Here is a 17,611-nt window from a genome sequence, read left to right as displayed (position 1 = left end):
AGGGAGTCAAAACAAAAATTTATAACATAGAGACTGAATCTTAAGTTAATATTGAACTTAGGGACTGATTCCCAACTAGCCCTTGGTATAATAGATGCAATATATATTTTGAAAATATTTGGTGCGTGTCAATCACGCGCTTCCTCGAGCATACATGAATGAATGACTTCACCACCAACAGAGTACCTTTGAGTCCTTACTTATGGTAAGCAGCGTGACTTGCATTGCATGCCACCCACCCCACGCTCTCTCGCAACAATTATTATTTATTTATTTATTTATATTTTTATATAAATAATTACAATACTCCATCTTCATAATTTTAAATACGACTCAATTATTTTTTATTTATATATTAATAAAACTAGTAAGTTATAAATTCGGAAAAGATTAAATAAGAACTAAATGTATTTCTTCGATTTCATATAAAATACACGAAGACATAAATTATACTAATTACATCGCGATGAATATCATATCAAATTTAAATACAAATCCCATGACTACCAAATAGCCACTTACATTAATTAATATAATTAAATGGATATTATTGTTGACCGTGACCGCTATGAGTACCAGCTAATCCCAATTTAAACGTTGCAAATCGAATAATAATTATCGGGTTATGGGTCTGGTTTGGGAACTATTTATTTTATTTTAAAAATTTACACAGTTGAAAATATGTCAATAAGTAGTATTTTATTTTTTATGAACGTCACTTTAAAAATCATATGAATTAACTCTAGCAAAAACATATAATCTCAAATTATATTTTAGTGTCAAACGAACTATAATTCACCAACAATCTTTCGCGTGCTTTTGTTTTATTGTTTCAACATTAACAAGTGTTACCCAACAGGGTAAATAATTATAATAAAAGTGTACTATAAAAAATAATAATAATAAGTGTCCCCAAATAGGATGATCCCTTGCAATTTTTTTTTTGAATATTAATGTTTTGACTTTTTACTGGTACTGATTACTGAAAAGTGATTATTTATTTTTAATTTTTTTAAAAGAAACCATTTTAAAAAGTAAAAGTCAATTTCCACCTTATTTCTCGTTCTCTAGTTTACAGACTCGTCGGGAGAGGAGTGGTTTGAACTGTTCCTACAATAAATTTTTTTGCCCCATGTTTGATTTGTTTTTCTTCCTTGTTCTTGCCCAAAATTATCATATTAAAAAATTAGTAAATGAAGATGTATAATTTAAATAATTGTTTCTTTTCAATTACGTACCGTGATGATTAATAAATGTCACCATTTTAGGCACTTGCAAGTGGACCCCGTTGGAGAGGGAGGGTAAGGTCGCGCATCTCAAATTTAAAAACAAAATCACATTGTTGCATTAGTATTTTTCCTCTCGCAGATTTAACATAAATTCGTGTGAGATTGTGTCGTGAGTTAATTATATGAGATGAATTTTCGATATGATTTGATCGACAAAAATGTATTATTTTTCATTGTAAATATAGAATGGATCGATGATCTGTCATCTCGGTGAAACTGTCGTACAAGAAATAGTTTTTAGATTTATATTATCCAAAGTTTTAAAATTTTATGTTTTAAGGTCATTTCTATCACAAATGCTTCATTTGCCTGCACACTTTATAATGTATTGATGATCAATTGAACACCGTATTTCATAGTATTTGTTCGTTTACTACTATTGTTGAATATTTAGTTAGGCTTAGGAACTTGCACGATCATATATTTGAATGAGAAGCGTTCCACGATAGATTTTCAGGATTCAATACATGTCAATATAATAATTATTATACATATAAAAAGTGGATGGCGTGGAAATTAATGGCGGTACTTGAACAATTTGACCAATCACAGGCATGTTGATACGATAGTCGTCCATAGGTCAATTTGATAATGTGGGCTAGTGTATGTGAATTTATTGGCCTAATCTCGTGGGATCTGCAGAAAATATAATGTCATCTTGACTAAGATGATGCATCTTATTTAGTTCTCCAGACTAAATAAAATTTTTCCTCCCCTATAACTTAAATCGCTAGTGGATATTGCAAATTTCTAATAATTTATACGAAGACTAGTCCAAATCTGGATTTTCATTCAGGGACTGCTATTTGTGTTTGTGAAAAACATGATAACATTTTTCTTTCATTTTTTATACTCTTGTTAATTGACGGATTACCGTTACATGTTTCATTTTAAAAATTTTAAAGTAACTTTAAAAAGCAATGTACGTATTTGTTGTTGGTTAATAGTAAATCTTGGACTAACATAGTCATATGCAGACCATGTTGATTAGATGAATCGTAAAATCTATGAGAAATAAGACGTAGCAAAATCGGATACGTGGATATACGAGAAAGAAATGCAGACAGTATCAACGTTACAAAAAGAGAATCAATTAAATCTATCTCTAAGTCTCAACAACGATATTCATCTGACACCTACTCCAGTTCAAAACTACAAAACCCAGAAATGAAAAATAGCTATGACCTCTCTTCTATTCCCTATCACACAGTGTAGTGTTGCTGGATCGTCTCAATGTCCAGGCCCTTCAGCTTCACAACTGACTCAACGTGCCCCTTGAGAGTATGAAGCTCTCTTAACCTGATAAAAATGAGGAGGGATGTGCAAGGGACAAGATTAAGCAATATCATAACTTTGATCGGTAGGTGATCGTGATTTCTCAAAAACAGTTACCTAGCAATTTCAGCGCGCTTCCTGGCCTGTTCAGCTATTTCAGACAATTCCCTATAGTTGTTTTTGTCGTTAAAGAGCTCTGAAGTATCGGGTTGCTGGAGGCCATGCAGTGTACGTTGTGCTGTAGCCCATTGTGCTTCCCTCTCTCCCCGGCCATAATCCTTCTTCGATGTGAACGCGGTCTGTGGAAATTTAATGAAAGAGTTATGTCTTATTAGTGTCTCATCTTCGTTAATACATAGAAATGGGTTGGTAATACTTACCTTGTTCTCGATCATATTATCCCATGCTTTGCCACTAAGCGCAAATCTTATAAAGAACTTGAATATGTCTAGTGGGATGTAGAAAATAATGCTGTAAAGCCATATGACACCAGCCCAGCCCCAACCTATGCCGTGGATCCTTGCAAATCCCCAGTTTGCATACACCGCAAGTAAAGTTGCAATCTATGGATGAAACAATATAGGATGGTTACATAATGTATATGTTCCTAGAGAGGGGACAGTGGAACTAATATTTACTACAATTACGTGCCACTTACCAGTTGTGCTATAAAAAAGGCAGACAAAAGGAGGAGACCGGGCCGTTCAATATAAGACCAGCTCCGTGACCTGGTGACGAAGATGAGAGCCTGGCTAACGATACTGACTTGAAGATAAAGAGCTGAATTGAGCTCGTGGTAGCTGTCCCTTATTGATCTTACGCCAAATTTATCCTGAAAATTAGTAGTGAAGGCAGAGTATCTGTAACTTGATTTTCTGATGCTGGATTATTATAAGTTAGGTACTACACCCCATTTGCGTTTCAAGAATAGTGTTTCCTACCGTGAAAAAGTCAGATTCTTGAGCAGCCCAAAAGAAAATAACGGTCATCACTGCAAGGTAAGTGCCAAGAACAATTCCAGTGAAAAAAATTTCCTTCAGCTTCCACGAGTCGGGCATGGGCGATGGCTTAACTTTGTCTTTTGAAATGGTCATAATGGTTCCATCATTAAGGATTGCGATAATCAAAACCATGAAAGGTGAGAAATCAAATTTCCAGATGAGTGCGATGAGCATGAAACCAAGGACAATACGAATGGTTATGGAAACTGCATAGATTGTGTAGTTCTTCATCCTCTGGAATATGGCACGGCTGGTCAAAACAGCACTCACAATCACACTTAATCCTGGCTCTGTAAGGACTATATCTGATGCACTCTGGGCAGCGTCAGTAGCGTCGGCCACTGCAATGCCAATATCTGCTTTCTTTAATGCTGGGGCGTCATTGACACCATCTCCCGTCATTCCACAGATATGGTTTCTTTCTTGCAGCTTCTTCACAATCTCGTATTTGTGTTCTGCGTCGCTCTCCAAGTCAGTAAGCAATCACCAATGTAAAAATGCATGAACTTAACTAATCAACAAATTTCAACTTTCAATATACATGTAGGGGGATTATTTGGTAATTTATGTAGTTCTGATTTGTAAAATCTTGTCAGGCTCACCGGGAAAGACACCAGCAAATCCATCAGCCTTCTCAATTAACTCTTCCACGGGGAGGTGTGCAATACTTTCATCTTTGTGCTGTCCAAGAAGTGAGGAAGAAGGATACATGTTCGTTCCCATTCCCAGCCTTCTACCTGTCTCCTTAGCAATTGCCAGTTGATCACCAGTGATCATCTTAACATTGACACCAAGATTAAGGGCACGCTTAATTGTCTCTGCACTGTCATGCCTTGGAGGGTCAAAAAGTGGCAGAAGTCCAACAAAGACCCAGGGTCCTCCAGCACTCTCCTTGGTTTTTTCTGGTACAGTCTGTGAAGCTGAAAACAGTCAAAGATATACATTCGGATACCTTGAGGAAGAAGTATTATAATATATGAACCTGTTGACAAACAGCAAGGGAACGAAGACCGCGTTCAGCAAACTTGTCAATGATGGAGTGAACATTCCTTTTTACATCATCCTTTAAGTGGCAGAGCTCAACTATCTGATTGAACATTTAAAACAATAATGGATCAAGGATGACTAAGGATTAGAACTATGCTGCAGTTACAAAACAAATCTATAACTTTCAAAAAATGATATAGTTTTAAAACCTGTTCGGGTGCACCTTTGCTCACTCGGTGCCAATTGCCATTGTCATCTATATATGTAATGGCTGTACGTTTGTCCACGGGATTAAAGGGAAGGAAATGCACCTCAGTAATTCCTGCTCTTGCCTAGACGAACAAAGAATGGAACAAGACTCTTAATCCATGGGTATTGTTGAATGCTGAGTTTGTTAATTCATATTAAGAATTTTCTGTTTATAGTCGTAGCATCATAAGATCTGCTCAATTATAAATACCTCCTTGGGATCAGAAAGCATCCCAACAATGCAAGCGTCAATTGCATCCTGATTCTCCACCCTTGAAGCTCTAGCCCCCAACAGAACTACTGTCTCCTTGTCCATGTCCTTCACATATACCTATAGATTGCGAATCCATGATTAGCAAGTATTCCTCTTAAGTCGGAGTTAGTATACAATAGTAATGCTATACCCCTGAAAAGTTAATCAGATCACTTATTTTCGATATAATTAGTTTTCCTTTGTAAATCACCAACCTCAATTAAGCTTTTGTCCACTGTGAGCTTGTTTAGGGTGAGAGTTCCAGTTTTGTCACTACACAGAACATCCATACCGGCCATTTCTTCAATTGCAGTCATCCTCTTAGTGATTGCACCCTGCTGTGACAACCTGTGCGATCCAATTGCCATTGTTACAGATAAAACAGTTGGCATGGCAATGGGAATGCCTCCAATGAGAAGAACCAGAAGATTGTCTATTCCATCCCTGTATTTTCTTTGCTGAATTGGGAACATAACTAATATCTCGATGATGATCCCCACAGCAATAGAACATATGCAGAAGTTACCTATGGACGTTAACACCTAGCCAAATAGAAATGCAAATATGCAATTAAGATTTTGAAGGAGAATTAGCAAACTTATGGCCAGATGCGATGCATAGTACCCACAGAAATTGTTGGTTAACAAAATAGGGAAAAAGAATAAAGGTCTACTAATGAAGCATTCTATTTCTTGATTTTTGCTTCCTCTTCATCAACTACTTTCAATTCATGCAAACCAATTAATCATCAAGGTAAGAAATGTAAAAGGTTTTACCTTCTGGAAGTGCCCAACTTGCTGGGTGCTGTCAACGAGATGTGCAGCTTTACCAAAAAATGTGTTAATTCCAGTGGCAATGACAATAGCCTCGATCTCACCTTGTTTGCAAGTGGAACCTGAAAATACTCCAGACCCTGGATGCTTCGTCACAGGCAATGACTCGCCAGTGAGTGCAGATTGATCAATTTTAAGTGGATCCCCTTCTAGTAGTCTGGCATCTGCTGGGATGATATCTCCCAACTTAATGCTGACTATATCCCCAGGCACCAGGATGGCAGCTTCCTGCTCACTCCATCTGCCATCCCTCAGTACCTATGTGTGAATAAATTTATTACAATCAATTTCAGGCCAATAATAATAATAAAGTAAAATGCTTCTTGCGATAAACATGAAAAAGAGATCACCTTAGTCTTAGGTGCAAGGCCTGCCATGAGAGCAGCTGCAGCATTGCCTGCATTATTCTCTTCAATGAAGCTAATGGTGGAGTTGATGATTAATAAAGCTAGTATGCCGACAAAATCCTGCCAATCTGGCGGTCTTCCCTGTGCAATTGTTTTTTTTTCAACAGTTGTGAAATGTGAAGGAAGAATGATCAGATGAAGAAATCATGGAGACATGCTTCAATAAAAATGCTTTGGTCGTGCAAATATGTATCTTACCTGTCCGTTAGCCAACGCAATAGCGATAATGGCAGCAGATTCCATCACCCATGACAAAGGATTCCACATAAATCCCAAGAATTTGAGGAACTTGTTTTCCTGTTTTGTGATTAATTATAGAAATGACTGTTTTATTGCCATGTGATAAGCCGAAGACATATTGAAAACGGGAATAACAAAAGAAGAATACCTCCTTCTCCTCTAGCTTGTTGGGGCCAAACATTTCGAGCCTCTTCTCAGCCTCACTGCTTGTCAATCCCTCCTTTGTACACTGCAGTTGAATAAATACTTCCTCCAGGGGTATGTGCTCCTGTACTCCAAGAAAAAATAAATAGAATTTGAATAAACAAGACAGATATATCGTTCTAAATAAAAGACAAGCACTAAAAAAAATCTTATTAACAATATTATCCTATTCTTAAACACTGAAAATATCGCGCTATATTTCCAATTATTGATCTAGATCTTTTAGGCAGAGACAAATCACAGTAACTATTTGTCTTGTAACACTTTCACCTTACGTTCGAGACTTCGAGTAGATTTCTCGTACAAAAATTACACAAAGATACACCTATTTCTTATAGCTGCTGCTGTGTAAAAGATCACCAGAGACCAAAGAAAATGCATATCCTCAAACTTGATTCAAAGCACTAAACCAATTGCAATTACATTTGTCTATTAAACTCCACGGTATTGATCAATTCGTGAGAATATATCTGACGGTCGAAAATACTCATCTTTTGGGAAGTAAAGATTCAATAAACTGAAAACAATGCTGAAAAAAAAGCACATGATAAGCAGTAAAGAATCATCCGAATCGGCATAAAACGAGAATCAAAATGCAACACGATTCAAATCAGTGGATCTTTTACGTAAACAGAGAACATGCATGTACAACAGTACAAGTTTAAATACAAAACCAGTGATCTCTCGTAGAAGAAAAATAAAATCGAAAAACATGATTAAAAGATGAATTTCCAGGATTCAAAACAACAAAAATTTCATACCAGATCTACATTCTCCTTCTTTATCTCCTCCAAACCGATACCACTATTCGCCGCCATGGTCTACTCTACTTCACTCTACCCAAAAAAAGAACGTGCAATTGACGGTGATCCTCTATATTAATCTGCCAAAAGGCTTCGAGATCGAAAACTTTCGTATCCGCTTCAAAAAAATCCAACTTTGGAACACGATCGAGAAAAGTATCGCTCCGCTTGCTAGGGCTCCATGTGAGTTCCGATATTGTTTGGAGAAGGTCGAGTCCTTATATGAGTCGAGAGTCGCGGTAGCATTTACTATTTTTTTGATTAAAAAAATTAATTAAACTTTATAATAGTGAGAAGATGATGGATTACCAATGCTTTATCAACTGCCGCTAAATGCCTTTAGATGCCATTTAATTAATACTTTATTTCATAATTTAAATATCTTACTAAGCTGATGAATGGTATCGTATTATGAGTCCGTTTGGATTTTTCATTTATTTTTTAAAATAAGTGCTTTTTTAAGCTATAATTTTTTGCTTTAGAAAAAACTCTTTTTTTGACTTAAAAAAATGTTTTTTAAGCACTTATTTGGTCATCCAAACACCTTATTTGCCAAAAAAACATTTTTTTAAAAAAAAATAGTGTTTTTTTGGCCTGACTTTTGATATCAAACGGGGCCTATATCATTAAAGACTGACTTTTGATATCAAACGGGGCCTATATCATTAAAGAATTTAAAAAATCTCTAATTTTGTAATGAGAAAATCGACCTATTTGGGTCTTGGTCTATCGACGGATCAAAATTAGGTATTGGTTATGTGAGCATAATTAGTTCTTTTTGTTCTTATCTCGTCGGAATTAGTGTTATATGCTATTTTTATAAGAGCATGTTCAATGGTGAGATGAAGTTGATAACTTTATTGCATGATGATGTGAGCGATGAAAACTTCATTGCTTGGTTCTACGAGGGTGAGATGATGTTGTAGAGAGGATGTTAAAATATTAATTTTTTATTTTATTAAATATATTTTTATTGAAACACAAAATAAATTTGTACAATTAAAAAATTAAAATTACACATAATTAAAATTTTAATATTACAAAAAAATAAAAATACACGAGATTAAAAAAATTTAAAATTACAAATAATTAAAACAAATTACCAATAACAAAATAAATTATTTTTCAAATCAAATTAATTTTTTTATCATTAATTTTATAATTTTAAAATTATTTTTTATATTTTAAAGGGTCAGATTAATCTGAACCGTTGGATCTCCAACAGTTTAGATTAATCTGACCATTGGATTTAAAAAACAAAATAAAAAATAAATAAATAAAAAAAACAAGATTGCAGGAGGGTCTCCGCGCGGAACCTGCCTGCATCATCGCACGAGGAGCTTTCCTCGTGCGATGTCCTCGCCCCTTTAGGAAGTGGGGCGAGGAAGCCCACTTCCTCGTGGGGCTTTCTCGCTTCTTTTACATGCCCTAAGTCATAATTATTCAATGTTACGCTAACGCACGATCAAAATTTTTTGATGATATAATAACAATAACCAACCAAACACAATCAAATATGTGTTTTAAGAAATGGTCGTGTTATATGGTTATTATTATATTGTTGCAGCTGTTAAATTGTGGATTATGAGGGAAATTTTAGAATCATTATGAAAGGTAACAACTTTTTTTAAAAAACTTAATTTTCAGTTGAAAGTAGCTAGGTAGTATTCTATTTTTGTTTTTTGTTTTTATTACATTCTATTTTTGTTAAATGTTAAGAAGTAAGTATAGGCATATAATATAATAATAATAACATACTAAATGTGACTACGTGATAATGATAGGCATAAATCTTTTTCTAAAAAAATAATGTGGCATTGATTTATATTTTGTCCTTTTCTTGTTTTGTGGGCTTTCATACAAATAAAGCAAGAATTGGATGGAGGCGAGGGATTCTTGTTGTATATTTATGTATGTTTAGCCCGGGTCAAATGCCTACTGTTCAAACTCTTTCTTTCTCTTATTGTTTGGCATGTGTACATATAAACTAGGTTAATATATGAACATATTAAAGTTATTTTATTTATTTCAAGTAAAAAATGTAATAGTAATATAGGCATATTTATTCATTTTTCTTATTTTTACAACGATCTCTTCTTTAGAAGTTTGAACTTTTTTGGATGTCATAAAACAAGATGAAAAATAATAAAATTTCATGTTGTCACTTGTCACATATAAAATGAGGTTTTCGACCTCTGAGAACTGCTAATTTGGGATAATTTTATGAGTAGGTAAACATGATTTCATCTAGTCTAAGCAATTCAAAAACATAAAAACAAAATAATTAGTTAATTTAGAATAAATGTACAACTTATTTATTACCATCAGTATTTTAATCCAATAAATGATTATATCATAATGTAATATGAGTTATTTATATTTCAAATTTTAAAATAAAATGATTATAATTTACACACTTATATATATATGTATGTATACTTGATGTACCTCAATTAAGTGATCTCCCTGAATGAGCTAGCTAATCAAGCTAATGAAACTTCTCCAAGAGATAATGAGCTGTTGCTGACCTGAAATCACGAACAAGAGTGTTAAGGGGGGCCAGAAGGTGTTCCGACGTATCCTCTCTGACGCTCAAGTCAGATGCTAGGATAACGAAATATGATGAGTAGTGTGTGCATACGAGTGAAAAATTGAGATCCAAATAATGAAAGTAAACCTGATATTTATAGGAGAGGGCTCCGGATCTTACGCTTACCTTCCTTATCAAGAACCTGAGAATCCCGAGATCACAATCCCGAATATCTAGGCTGAGATCTCGGCCGAATCTTGTTCAAGAAAGGAAACATTAACATGCACGTTTCATCCGAGCTAAACTACCATCACCAAGACACTATATTGTTGCTCTCCCTGGAGTCATATGGAGAGTGGTGAGTGAGCTATTGCTGAACCCCTGAACTCACCATAAACACTGGTCCTACCATCTTTGTTACGCCTTAAACGCATAAAAATCTTGTGTTATGAGATTAATATTTTTAATGCATTAACAAGTCTCATAATATTATGTTTTGATGATTACAAAAACTCGATTAATTGTTACTAACCATTTAAAGTGAGATTTTGCAGATTAGATTTATTGACAAATAAATTATTGAAAGTTATTTTGAAGCTATCAATGTATTTATGAAGTTTCATATTGCTCATATAATGAACACAATGTTATGTGGATGCCATGAAATATTGTTATGAGGATATGAAGAAAGGGACAAGAAGAAGCCAAAGTATGGAGCAGCAACTTCAGAAATTTACTGGGAATTTTATATGCATTGAAATCCGATCTCCACCGGTCATAATCTAGATGAGGAAGTTTTAAATCTTCTGTCCAAATTTGAGAGAAATCCAATGGCCATATTGAGAGATATGATTTTTTCAAATATGCTGCACAATACCTACTCCTGCAAGGAACGAAACCATGAAGAGGCAATTTCAAAAATTTACTGGAAACGTTTGAAACATCTCTTATCCCTTTTACTGCTTTATTTACATTAAGCATTTATTTATTGCACTTATATTTGATTGCTTTAAGTCTTCCGCTTGCGTACTAACATAATCGTTTTAAATTGCTAAATTTGCCAATAGAACCTAAATCCCCCCCCCCCCATTAGGTTCTAACAAGTGGTATCAGAGCCACACTTTTGAAAAATATTTCAAAAAGGCTCTATGGCAAATCTAGCTAGCGATTATGCTCAAGGGCAATCAATCAATCGTCTTCCTCTTTTCAACGACATAAACTACGGATATTGGAAAAATTGAATGTCCCTATATATTCAATCCGTAGATTATGATCTTTGGAAAGTTACGGTAAAAGGTCCCTACAAACCAATGAAAGAGGTTGAAGGGATTAAAATTCCTAAGGGAATGGATGACTTAACCAAGGAGGACATGCGATTAATTTCTCAAAATGCTAAAGCTATGAATATTTTGCATTGTTCTTCAGATATGAACGAGTACAACCAAATATCAATGTGCTCATCTGCTAAAGAAATATGGGATAAATTGGAGATATGCCACGAGGGAACAAACCAGGTCAAAAAAACAAAGATTGACCTCCTAGAGCTCAAACATGAGACATTTGAGATAGAAGCCTATGAAGATAGCGATGAGGAGAAAGCCAACATTTGTCTCATGGCCAAGGATGATGACAATGCCTCCGACGACGATGATGAGGTACCATCTTACGATGAATTACTACAAGCTTATAAGTTTATGTTTGACATGACTAAATCACTTAGAAAAGAAAATAGAAACCTCAAACTTGAATTAAAAACTAAGGAACATGAAAACCTAAGATTAAAGGATGACATAGATCACTTAGAAAAATCATTTGATAAGTTTAATGTTAGTAGTAATAAATTGAATAATTTACTTAGCATGTAAAAATGTAGTTGTGATAAAGGTGGAATAGGGTACGGTAAGAAATCAATAGACTTTACTAGCCTCATTGCTAAAGCAAAAATGAGATCACCCTCTACTTGCTCTTATTGTTGTAAAATAGGTCGTGCTAGACATAAATATAGATCTTTAAGATTTCAATATGATCAAAAGAGCTATATGAAATGGAGGCCTAAGAGTACTTAACAACTCATTATTCGATATTATGAGATCATGATCTAAGGGAGTTCATCATAGACCGGTTTAAACTGCCTTGACTTGCGACTGGTCTTCCTGATGAACGCTGCTCTGTCCAAGGAAATAGGTTTTTAAAGAGGTCATAGTCTTACCTGCTACTGGGAGCACTCTTAGAAAGTGGCGATGATGTTGCTATGAGAGACTGAACTCTTAGAAGTCTATTTTGTATCTCTCTTTTCTAACACTGTGGACCCAAAAGAACTAAAGGGTATCAAAATCAAATTCTTGTAGGAAAATAGGAAAACTGTTCTTTCTAGCATATGGTATCTAGACAGTGGATGTTCTAGACATATGACGGGGAACAAGGGGCTACTCCAATCGATCAAACCAAAGGAGAAGGGATCTATCACCTTTGGAGACAACAACAAAGGAGTTATCGAAGGAATCAGCTCAATAGGTATTTCTAAATCCTGCTTGATTGATGATGTACTCCTAGTGAAAGGACTTAAACATAATCTACTAAGCATAAGTCAATCGTGTTATAGAGGTTATGAAGTCAAGTTTACTCCCCAACACTGCACTATATCACTCACATCTGACAAATCCATAAATTTCAAAGGATATAGAAGTGAAAATGTTTACAAGGTTTCTTTAAATAATTTATCTTTATCAAATATTAAAAGCCTTGTATCCTTGAATGTTGATGACAACATTCTTTGGCATAGACTACTAGGTCATGTTGATCCTAGTACAATAGAAAAACTTTTTAAACTTAACTTAGTTGTTGGTATGCCAAAACTCAATTTAAAATTAGATTCTGTTTGTGATGCGTGTCAACTTGGCAAACACACAAGGGAATATTTTAAATGCAAAAATTTTGAAACGCCCGAAAACTCGCGGGAATTTTTTTTTTAATATAGATTTAAATACCACATATATGCCCATACATATAAGCGTCATTACTAAAAATAATTTTATTCCACGTGATATAATATATAATAAATTGATTGAACTCTAGCAGTTTAAATTGTTCGAATAATTTAAAATAATGTAAGCGCGAGAAATACGATATCGCAAAATGCGGAAATACATAGTTTAAAAATACTCGAACATGGTAAAATCATACCGTGAAAGGTAAAAATAGCAAACATGCACTGTAAATAGTTCAATACAATCCTCAGAATAATCTCATAAAAGTGCGGAAATAAATACTGCAATGGTCACGGGCAAGCAAGCTAGCAATGGATGCTCAGAGGTCCTCGCCACCAATCGGGACCACATCGGCTACGAAATCAAACTCACCTGCACCATTTAGATCTAGTGAGCCTAGAGGCCCAGCATGCTCTATAATATACATAACGAATACTACTAAATAAAACCACATGCAAGCACGACGCATATAAAATAACATGAGGATTTAATGCATGCATGAACGTAAAATCATATGCATAATAATAAATCGTAACATAATCATATCATAATTACATAACATAAATATGACATGTCATAGTCATAAAAATATTTGTTGTGGGTCATATCAGTGAAGTGTAACCTAATTCGATTGATCAATCTAAATCCATCATACGTGGTGGCGGTCTGTGGGGTGTAACCCCTAACGCCCTATGCCACTTCACCCAACCTTTGGAGATCCATAGACTCATAATCGTAAGTGAAAAGGTCATCGGGCCCGGTATCCCGATCTCCAGTCCCGTGTTTGTCACAAATCACATCAATTTTCCCAAAATTATTTTTCTTCACATGCCATCAATTTAACGTAAATCATATGCATGAATCGTGAATTAAAATATTAATTTTTCTTGAAAACTTTGCCCGTAAATATATATTTAATTCATGTTTATAAAAATAATATTCATATAAAAATATTACATATACGTTTATTAAATATATTTACGGACTATTATTTTGTCACGGCTGGTTCGAGTTGCTGCCCCTTAACTTAAACCCTTTAACTAAGTCTGACCCAATTACACTTATTTAATTCTTAAAGCTCACTTTTATATCCTAAGCCCAAGTAATTATTTAATTGAAGCCCTAATAACGCATTTTCTAGGCCCAAGTGGTTATTTAAGCACAATAACTAATTTGAGCCCAAATAATAAAATTAAGCCCAGTTTAATAACTTGGGCCCTAACTAAACTGTTGGCCCAAATTAAAATAAACTGACCTGGACCCATCCAAAACTTATGTCCCGAAACACTAACTTAAGCCCACTTAATTATTTAGCCCAATCACTAACTTGACCCTAATACATTGACCCGACCCGGATAATTAAGTCATAACCCATGACTTGACCCGACCCAGATCTCGACCCAGACCCAGCCCACTAAAAAAAAATCCCAGCCCAACAAGCAGCCCCCTTCTCCAAGCCTATCACCCGAGCGCCCCTTCTCTTCTCGGTACCCAGCTCTGGTCACCATGACCGGAACCCGGCCGGCAGGACCACCCCAGGGTCCTGCCGAGCTTCCCTGGACTGTCCATGGCCTGAACCATGAGCCACACGGCTCGGCCATGGACCAAGAGACCACCTCAACGCACGCGCAGAACCCAGCTGCACCAACACTCACAAAAGCCATACGCCATCGGCCTTACACCCTAAACACTTCCAGCCTCGAACCCAGCTCTAGCCAGCCAACTAACCCAGCCCAGCAACCTTCGAACCCGCCCAGCCAGATAATAAGATGAGACCGAGCCATCAAAATAAGAAAAATGCGAACAACGACAACAAATGGAAAAATTAGTGCGCAAATCTTAAAACCGTGAGCTCAAACCACAAACTACAAGCACAGGCACAAATTTTTAAACCATAAAAGTGCATATAACGATCTAAATGGCGATAGACAAAAAAATTCGAACATGCCTAAATCGATAAATGAGGGTATGGAAACGAAGCTCGTTGCGTGGTGATCAATAATCCGCAAACATCTTGAAATTCTACCAAACTAACAGGTGAGGTGTGTGCAAAGTGAAGGAACGACTATGGAGTTCTGTTTCTCAGAAAGAAATCGTGTGAGGGAGAGGAGGGATTTGGGTAGGGCTTCTCACAGTTAAAGAGAAATGGTTCATGCATGGGCCGCTGAAATTTTGGGCTTAATAAAAAAATAAGTCTTAGCCCATACCAACATTTTTGGACTCAAAAATAAGGGCAAATTTTCGGATTTATTAAAATTTCATTTTAAAAAGTGCCCTAAAAGTCCATAAAATGGCCCGATATGCTGAAAAATGGACTTTAAAATATTTATATATATAAAACTGAAATTTTTCAATAAAATAGATCTTAAAATAATTATATTAGACTCTTAAAATCCTTAGACAAGAATATCGATAAAACATTTATCTCGATCGGTCGTCGTCCCGTCAACTAGCTCAAAAATAATATTTTTCCAAAAAAATTTCATAACTCCTAAAATACCCGGATTAAAAATTCTAAATAAAATTTAAAACAGCTAATCATGATAAATGAAAGTCGTTTAAACCTTTAATTTAAATTATTATATTATTCTATTTAAAATATTAATTATCCTAATTATGCATACGGTTTATGTAAGAGGAAATTCTAGGCGTTACAATTCTCCCCCCCTTAAAAGAAATTTCGCCCTCGAAATCGAGATACGTACCGAAAGGATCCGGATAACGCGTCCGCATTTCGGTCTCAGCCTCCCAGGTGGCCTCCTCCGCAGAATGATTTAGCAACCGGACCTTGACCATGGGAATATCTCGCGTCCTCAGTCTTCGCTCCTCACGTGCCAAAATCTGCACCGGTCCCTCCTCGAACGACAAATCTGACGCCAGCCGTAGAGGCTCAAAATCCAGAATATGCGAGGGGTTGGAGATATACTTTCTCAGCATCGAGACATGGAATACATTGTGCACCGCTGCAAGACTAGGAGGCAGTGCTACACGATAAGCCAAGGTACCAATCCTATCCAAAATCTCAAATGGACCGATAAACCTCGGACTGAGCTTGCCCTTTTTACCAAAACGCATAACGCCTTTCATGGGCGCGACTCTCACAAATACATGGTCTCCTACGGCAAACTCAAGGTCGCGTCGTTGTCGATAAGCATAGCTCTTCTGACGACTCCGTACGGTCCTCATCTTGTCTCGAATCCGCAACACAATATCTGCAGTCTGCTGCACCAACTCAGGCCCTAAGAGAATCCTCTCACCAATCTCATCCCAGTGAACGGGAGATCTACACCTTCTCCCATAAAGAGCCTCATAAGGAGCCATACCTATAGAAGCTTGATAACTGTTATTGTATGTAAACTCTACTAGAGGTAGCCTCGACTCCCATGAGCCCTGAAAGTCGATCACACAGGCTCTCAACAAATCCTCAAGGACCTGAATAACCGCTCTGACTGTCCATCAGTTTGGGGTGAAAAGCAGTACTAAACTGTAGCTTCGTCCCTAAGGCTGCATGAAGACTCTTCCAGAAAGAAGAAGTAAACCTCGGATCTCTGTCTGACACAATCGAGACTGGAATCCTATGAAGTCTGACAATCTCTCGGATATACAGCTCTGCATACTGAATCATGGTGAAATTAGTCCTCACCGGCAAGAAATGCGCCGACTTGGTGAGTCTATCGACAATCACCCAGATCGCGGTGCATCCTCTAGCGCTCCTTGGCAATCCAACCACAAATCCATAGTAATGTTCTCCCATTTCCACTCAGGGATAGGGAGTGGTCGAAGCAACCCTGCTGGTCGCTGATGCTCTGCTTTGACCTGTTGACAGGTCAAACACTCGGATACGAAGCGACTAATGTCTTGCTTCATCCCTGGCCACCAATACAATGACAGCAAGTCTCGGTACATCTTCGTACTCCCAGGATGGATGGAGTAGGGAGACGCGTGCGCCTCGGTCATAATCTCAGTCCTCAACTGTCCCGAACTCGGCACCCACATCCGACCTTTGTACCGTACAATGCCATCATCGACTGTATAAAGTAGGCCTCCCTTGGCCTCATCCCTCTGCCTCATAAGAACCAACTGCTCATCAGAAAACTGTCCATCTCTAATCCGATCTCGTAACGTAGGCTGTACTGTCAAAGCGGATAAACTTGGCGTGAGACCACACGAGTAGACCTCCAAATCAAACCTCTCTATCTCCGTCTGGAGAGGCCGTTGCACAGACAAACAAGCCACTACTGAAGTTTTCCGACTCAATGCGTCAGCCACCACATTAGCCTTACCCGTGTGGTAGCTAATGTCACAGTCGTAGTCCTTCACTAACTCCAACCATCTGCGTTGCCTCATATTCAACTCCTTCTGCGTGAAGAAGTATTTGAGGCTATTGTGATCTGTGAAAATCTTACACTTCTCACCATACAAGTAGTGCCTCCATATCTTGAGTGCAAACACTACTGCAGCAAGCTCTAAATCATGCGTCGCATAATTTTGCTCATGAATCTTCAGTTGTCTCGACGCATAGGCAATCACCCTGTCACACTGCATCAAAACAG

The 17,611-nt window shown here is 36.6% G+C and overlaps 2 protein-coding genes across 2 annotated transcripts; both read right to left on the bottom strand.

Moving 5' to 3' along the window:
• Positions 1-2,333: 2,333 nt before the first annotated feature.
• LOC140891068 (plasma membrane ATPase-like) lies at positions 2,334-7,717 on the bottom strand. Its single transcript, XM_073299328.1, has 15 exons — positions 7,500-7,717; positions 6,683-6,802; positions 6,493-6,591; positions 6,238-6,375; positions 5,831-6,145; positions 5,270-5,596; positions 5,013-5,132; positions 4,762-4,884; positions 4,548-4,652; positions 4,168-4,477; positions 3,506-4,020; positions 3,223-3,396; positions 2,945-3,127; positions 2,682-2,863; positions 2,334-2,588 (listed from the first exon to the last, which is right to left on the bottom strand). Exons 1-15 carry the CDS (start codon positions 7,554-7,556, stop codon positions 2,492-2,494), a joined length of 2,865 nt encoding a protein of 954 aa, XP_073155429.1. The 5' UTR covers positions 7,557-7,717; the 3' UTR covers positions 2,334-2,491.
• A 7,951-nt stretch (positions 7,718-15,668) lies between these two features.
• LOC140868672 (uncharacterized) lies at positions 15,669-16,379 on the bottom strand. Its single transcript, XM_073272932.1, has one exon. The coding sequence runs from the start codon at positions 16,377-16,379 to the stop codon at positions 15,669-15,671; it is 711 nt and encodes a 236-aa protein (XP_073129033.1).
• Between the last annotated feature and the right edge of the window lie 1,232 nt (positions 16,380-17,611).

This window comes from Henckelia pumila, chromosome 1 (genome assembly GCF_033568475.1).
Source record: "Henckelia pumila isolate YLH828 chromosome 1, ASM3356847v2, whole genome shotgun sequence".
NCBI lineage: Eukaryota > Viridiplantae > Streptophyta > Magnoliopsida > Lamiales > Gesneriaceae > Henckelia > Henckelia pumila.
This window is presented reverse-complemented; position numbering and strand designations above follow the sequence as displayed.

What these genes read in the sequence shown, in the direction of transcription:
- LOC140868672 (XM_073272932.1), bottom strand. Translation starts at nt 16,379, where the DNA reads ATGGCTCCTTATGAGGCTCTTTATGGGAGAAGGTGTAGATCTCCCGTT.
- LOC140891068 (XM_073299328.1), bottom strand. Translation starts at nt 7,556, where the DNA reads ATGGCGGCGAATAGTGGTATCGGTTTGGAGGAGATAAAGAAGGAGAAT. An exon ending in AAGAATCTGACTTTTTCACG is followed by an intron (nt 3,397 to 3,505) that starts GTAGGAAACACT and finishes ACTAATTTTCAG; the next exon opens with GATAAATTTGGCGTAAGATC. An exon ending in AAGCGCGCTGAAATTGCTAG is followed by an intron (nt 2,589 to 2,681) that starts GTAACTGTTTTT and finishes CATTTTTATCAG; the next exon opens with GTTAAGAGAGCTTCATACTC.